General features: G+C 39.3%; 1 protein-coding gene across 1 annotated transcript; it reads right to left on the bottom strand.

The window, feature by feature from the left end:
- Positions 1–4,252: 4,252 nt before the first annotated feature.
- LOC147568645 (uncharacterized protein At4g02000-like) lies at positions 4,253–5,041 on the bottom strand. The gene has a single exon (XM_086660596.1). It carries the CDS (start codon positions 5,039–5,041, stop codon positions 4,253–4,255), a length of 789 nt encoding a protein of 262 aa, XP_086516722.1.
- Between the last annotated feature and the right edge of the window lie 1,786 nt (positions 5,042–6,827).

The raw sequence follows: 6,827 nt of genomic DNA, 5'->3' as shown, positions 1-6,827 counted from the left end.
CCTGGCCGGAGCCGGGACGCTAGTCCATGTACCAGACGCGTTCTAGACGTGTCTGGTACTGGACCGGACCAGCACTAGGTGTCTCGGACTAGTCCGAGACACCCAGAACCTCCCAGACGCGTCTCCAAGACGCGTCTGGTCGAGTGCTCTGGACGCGTCCTAGACGCGTTCAGGAAGCTCCTTCGCAGCTGCTGGTCGCGTCTTCAAGACGCGTCCTTAGTAGCTGCTCTGGACGCGTCTTCAAGACGCGTCCAGAAGCTTCTGTCGCAGCTGCTGGTCGCGTCTTCAAGACGCGTCCAGAAGCTTCTGTCGCAGCTGCTGGTCGCGTCTTCAAGACGCGTCTCACCAGCTGCTCTGGACGCGTCCAGAGGACGCATCCAGGAGCTTCTGGACCGGCCAGGAAGCTTCCTGGCCGGAAACTAGGGTTTTTCAAAACCCTAGTTTCCAAAAAGAATTTTTTTTTTCTTATGCAACTTTAAGTTGCTATTTTCCAATTTTAAAACTTTTCTTAAATTTTTGAAATTCCTTTTAGAACACTTCTAAAATTTTTCAAAACTTTTAGAAACTTTTTAAATTTTTCAAATTTGTTTTGAGAGTTTCCCAAACTCAAAACTACTCTTTTTAGAACACTTCTAAAATTCCAAATCTTTGTTTTTCAAAAGTTTCCAAAATTTAAAAAACAACTCTTAAACAAACCAATTTTGGATCAAAATCTAGGTTTTTGAAATTTTTCAAAGAACAATTTTGAAATCAATTTTGAAAAATCTTTGAATCCAATTCAAAATTAATCAAATTTTATGTTTAAAACCTTTTTAAATATAACTATCAACATAATCAAGCATGGATTAGTTTGAAATTCAATGAAATTGAGTCTTTTAAAACACTTTTAATCATCAATTTGATTCTTAATTTGAAAATTTATTGAATCCCATCAAATTATGAGTTTAAAATACTTTTAAAAACATCTTTTAAAATACTTTTATAAACTCAATTTTCAAACTATGACATCTAATGTCTACACTAGTATTCCCAGGATCACATGCAAAACTAGTAATTAATCTAATGGAGATAGTAGATTACCTTAATCGCTTTTCCCTCGAACTAGTTGAATTGATTGAAGAAGACCAAGAGCTTCAAGTGTAGCTCCTCTACTTGGGACACGAGCAATCAATTTGATCTCCCACCTTGTTGTATAGCTAGCACACCAATGGTGGTTGGATAATAAGAAGACCTTCTTCTTGCTTGACTAGAAGATAGCTTGGGAATTAGCTCACTTTCTCCTCTCTACTTGATGTGGTAGAGTAAGAAAGCTTAGAGAGAAATTCCACACCTTATTCTCTGCCCTAAGAGTGTTTATATAGAACCCTAATAAGAATCCACCTCCTTTTAGGTTTCCTAAAACACCCTTTAGAATAAGATTTAGGGAAATAGTCGAAAATAGCAACTATTGGTATTTTCTCAATTCCCTAAGGAGGAGGTCCCCAAACACCACGAAAATTGGCAGATATAATGTTTATTATATCAGCAACTAACCCTCCAAAATTCTGCCCAATCCGAGTCCTAGAAGTACCCGAACCGGTCTAGGCCCAAAAACCCTGTTTTTGGCCTTTTTGTACTATCTTTGCCTAATTCCTTTTTAGGCCTATGAGATATGTTTATGGGTCACTCCCATGATTATATCTCACTCCCACTAGTCATATCTTAGATCAATTTGTCACTCTTATGTGTAACCCGTTGTAGGATCCGATCGAAGTTAGCCGCGAATTACTTCGTAATTCGACGATCGTAGTTGGTCTCTAGCTACAACTCTACGATCCCTAAATCAATCGGACTTGATGATCTTCCACATCAATTTTCCTATCCGACAATTTGTTCGCATTGTTACCTTGGTCGAAGGACATCTCCTTCAACTCCTTCAGAAAAGGTAAGGGAATAAAGGGGACCCCTGTCTAAGACCCCGAGATGCCACAATATTCCCGTAGAGATTACCATTAAGTTAAATACTAAAAGTCGAAGAGGTAATGCAAGATAATATAAGGTCTAAAAGTAGACCTGAAAAACCTGTGGCCCTCAAGACTTGCTCTAAAAACTTCCTATTAACTCTATCATAAGCCTTGGCCATATCAATTTTAAGAGAAAACCCTCCTTTCTTGGAGATGGATTTTTGCATGGAATGAATGATCTTCTGGGTAATGATAATATTGTCCATGATTTGACGAGAAGGGACGAATGCGTTTTGAGTCCAATTTATGCGTTGTTCCAAATATGGGCTAATCCGATTAGCCACAATTTTAGTGATGAACTTATAAATTGAGTTGCATAGAGATATAGGCCTGAATTCAAAGGCCATACTCGGGTGCTTAACTTTAGGGATAAGAGCTAGGGTTGTGATGTTAATGGTTGAGTCTATCCTACTTGTCCCGAAGACAGCTTGAACATATTTGATAAGGTCGGATCCTAAGAAGTCCCAATTGTGTTGATAAAAGTGGCAAGGTAATCCATCTGGATCAGGACTCTAGATTTACCCCATTTCCATCACGACCTCCTTTATCTCCTCCGTAGTTGGCTCTCTTGAGATGTAGCCTAATTCAGTGTCCGAAATAACGTGATATGCAGTAAGAATCTCAATTGGAGCCGGGTCTATTGGTTCTGCTCGAAATAAGTTCTGAAAAAACAACACCATTTCATTAGCAATCTCTGTCTTATTAGAAGTAGTAGTGCCATCACTAAGGGTTAATTGTTGTATTTTATTCTTCTGTCTACGGTGATTCATAGATAAATGAAAGGCCTTGGAGTTCCGGTCACTGTTTTGGGCCCACTTAAGTCTAGATCTTTGTTCTAGTTTAGTCCGGTGTATTTCCTCCAAGTATATGATTTCGTCCTGGATATCACTTTCTATAATAAGTGAATTATCTGTAGGATTTTGGGTTTGAATGTCATGAAGTCTCTTCCTGAGAATTCTAAGTCTATTATTAATGACCTCAAAAGCAGTCTTACTCTAGGAGGAGAGAGTCTGTTTGACTGATAGACTCGATCATGAAAAGGGCCCGAGCTCTCTTCCCACCCTTTGGTAATAATTTTAGTAAATCTATTGTGTTTGGACCAAAAAGTTTCGTATCTAGAGATGGTCTGAATAATACGACTTTCCACTTTTAATTGAAGTAAAATAGGCGAGTGATCGTTATTATACCTAGGCAGATGAAACAGGCCAGCATGAGGGAACGTAAGGAGCCAGTTGTGAGAACAAAGGGCTCTATCCAACCATTCAAGGGTGAGATGGTGAATGGAACGGTTATTAGTCCAAGTGAAAGCGGGGCCATTAACACCAATATCAATGAGGCCCGATTGAGACACAAAAGCCCTGAATTGGGAGGAGAAAGGAGTGGAAGAGCATCCCCCCACTTTTCAGTAGATGACATAATATTGTTTAAGTCCTCAATACAACAAACAGGGTTAGAGGAAATTGAAACACGATTAAGAAGATCATTCCAAAAGAGAGGACGATCCTGAATCCTAGGAGGACCATAAATACAATACATGTCCCCGTTAGGAGTATCAAGCATACCCGAAATAGTAATATGAATTAAATTCTGGAAAGAAAAATTAATAGATACATTAAACACTGAGGACCACGATAACAGAAGACCACCACTTCTACATATAGCAGGGATCATAAAGTTTTTATCTAAACCAAAGAAATTAAAATTAATAGTAGAAAGAGGAAATATTAGATAAGCGAGTCTCAGACAAGAAAACCAATTTGGGTTTGGTCGACCCTAGGAACTGATTGAGAGTAGCCTTTGTCGGGTCGTTCCCTAATCCCCGACAATTCCAGGCAAAGCATTTCATAATTCTCTCGGCATTATGAGTGCTGATGCCCTTTCTTTAGTAGAGTCACTAATACTTAATCTGGTTGTTCGTTTGAACGAACGTCTTTGCCTCCCTCCCCTTGATTTTCTGTAGGGATAGGAATGTTTTGATTCTCCTGGATGATAGACGTCCCTCCTGTTACTGTGTGGCATGCTATTGGGTACAATGATGAACCAATGTGGACACCACGGAATTGACCATCAGGGGAGATTGTCTTGGATTTTTTTGCTTGAGAAAGATGATCCAGGAGGTCTCCAAAGGCATCTGAAACAGTAGGCATAGTTGGTTGTTGTTCAAAGGCTAGATTGACTAGCCTTTTTCCACTTTGTATTCCAACTGTTTGAGTTTCCATTGATGTGAATGATTGGACTTCTCTCCTTGTTCACCTAGCAAAAAAAGGCACCTTAAACAAATCAGAATATTTTGGCTTCATAGCCTTATTAACTAAATTTCTTTGTTCAATTGTTATATTCAACTTTAAAAGATCACTAAATTTGAGGAGAATAGGACAGAATTTGATAGAGTGTCCAATCAAACCACATAAAGTACAAAATCGAGAACGCCTTTCAAATCGAAGTTCCACTCTAATCAATTGGGTATTAGGGAGGTTTAAGTAAACATCCGGTGGAAGGGGCTTCTTGAGGGGAAATGAAATTTTAACTCTTCCATATGCACTCCACTTAGTAGCATCTTCCGGTGTTGTTGGAATGAAGTTTCCTAAAGATCCCGCTAAACGATTGATGGTAGCACTATTAAGATGACCTAGTGGGATCCCGTGCATTTGGACCCAAAATTTCGCTTGCTCAAAAGTGTGATCATCTGGAGATAAATAAACATTACATTCTTCGAGAACCACTAATTCCTCTGCTATTGACCAGGGAGAACTCTCAAGGGCTAGCCCCAATTCACTTGCTGTTTCAAACCGGATGAGAAACTTGTCATCTTGTAATTCCGTTAAAACAAATTTGTTAGGACCACTAAGAACACGTCCTAATTTCATCATAGCTTGATTAATTTCGATTTTCCTTGAACTGAAAAACTTAATGACTCCCCTTTTGTTATTCTCTGCAAAGGAACTAATAAGATCTGATCCTTCTATCGTGATTTGTGGAAGATCCTCGGTAATGAGGGCGGCAAATTGTTGAATGAAGTGATCGTTGGAAGATGACATATTAAACCGATAATAGAAGCTTTGCAAGAAAAGATTAGATGAAAATTAAAGAGACTGAATCTCAAGATGAAATCTCCTGTAGAGAACAATTAAAATATAAAAGAACTGAAGAAATGGATCGAAAACTGCTGAAAACTGAAAAGAAACCGTCAGAAAACTGTCCGAACTGTCTAAATGTTGCCGGTAACTGATTTGGCATAGGTTGCGCCACCAAATAGTTGAAATGAAATATGGGAGACATACCAAGACAACTCCGCTAAAGTAGGGAAGAAGCCTATAGTGGAGGTTGAAGTAATAATAGAATAACGAAAATGAAAAAGGAAGAAAGATAAAAATGGAAAGAGAAGAAAGGAAAGACAACAATAATAGGGGTGGAAAAGTAAGTTTAGACACAATTTAGGGCCAAGTCAGCAGTTGGTTAAGTGTTAAGGGTAAAATCAAGATTTTGTTATAAATTGAGGGCCAAAAGAGAATTATTCGTGATCACAAAAACAGGTAAAAGAGGATACAAAAGTTATGGTGAAGGGTGAGTTTCGAACCCGCACTGAGTAGATTTCAAAAATCATTGTATCTCTCTCGGTCCCTAAACCCTAAACATCAGGGGGATTTCAAAAATCCTCTTCGAGATTTTAGACTTCGTGGCTGACCAACCGCGAAACCCCCTCGAAGTCTGGTTGGCGAACATAACACTTTCCTTCAACAGAACTGTATATATCGTAGAGAGTGACAAAGCTAGAGAGAGAAATTGTGAAAGAGGGAAATGAGGGAGACACCGTTGAGATAGAGAAAGAAAAAGAGAAAGAGAAAGAGAAAGATAAGAACATGAGAGACTGAGAACGAGAGAAAAGAGATAAACGGTGGTGTGGTACACGAAATTTTACAAAATCCAAAATATTCGTTTAAAATTTTGTTTCTCGAAAAATTTGATTGTATCCCCAAAACGTCGGTCATCCTTCACTACGTAAAAACATCCCAAGGTGGACTCATGTTAATTGTCAGCTTGTATAAATTTGGATTTTGACTCACTCAATAACAGAGTGTTAAAAGTGCCCCTATTTATGTTATTTGATGAGCCATGAAGATGTCTCATCTGAGTCTCTTAACTTGGGTTAGTTAGTCCATTTCGGGCAGTTACTCTGATGAATTGTGTGTTTCTCTTTTCCAGGTGTCTTTTACGGAGTTCAGTGTGAAAACCGGATAAAATTAAGAACAAGACGTGCTAGGGGTATTTTGGTCATTTCTTGATTATGGTAATTTTGGTCAATATTGGTGCTCGAATAGAAAGTACAGTCCAAAACGAACCCAACGGCGAAAGCGGAAGTCAAAACGGAGTCCGGACGAGAAAGATAGACCGTGGCAAAGGTCTGGTCAAAGTCGGTTGACCAAAAATCAACACGAAGCTTCCTGAGACACGTGTAATGCAGGCGAGAAGAAGATCTGACGGTCTTTGTTATTAGCGGGCTACTTTCTGTCATCGTGGGACGGCTTTCGGGTTTTCCTGTTCAGCCCATGCTTAGTATAATGCGAGCCATGATATTAACGTGGGACTCCAAGATCTGACGGACGTGATAATGAACGTAAGCATCTGGCGGCTATTTCTTCGAAGCAAGATTTCTCCAATAGTCCCTACTCCACTGAATCGTCCATTCCAACCAGCAAAAGACGCATGCACGCGTGGCCGAATCAGGGAAGTTCTTCTCCCTTCCTTAAATTTGGGAAAATCTCTATTTCTCTCTTATCTCCTCAACAACTCAACTGTTGTTATTTTAGAAATAAAATCTAGAGA

Source organism: Eschscholzia californica, unplaced genomic scaffold (assembly GCF_041429995.1).
Source record: "Eschscholzia californica isolate CP2 unplaced genomic scaffold, dmEscCali1.0.p SCAF_1, whole genome shotgun sequence".
Lineage (NCBI taxonomy): Eukaryota > Viridiplantae > Streptophyta > Magnoliopsida > Ranunculales > Papaveraceae > Eschscholzia > Eschscholzia californica.
The sequence above is the reverse complement of the archived record's forward strand: the minus strand, read 5'-3'. Positions and strand labels throughout refer to the sequence as shown.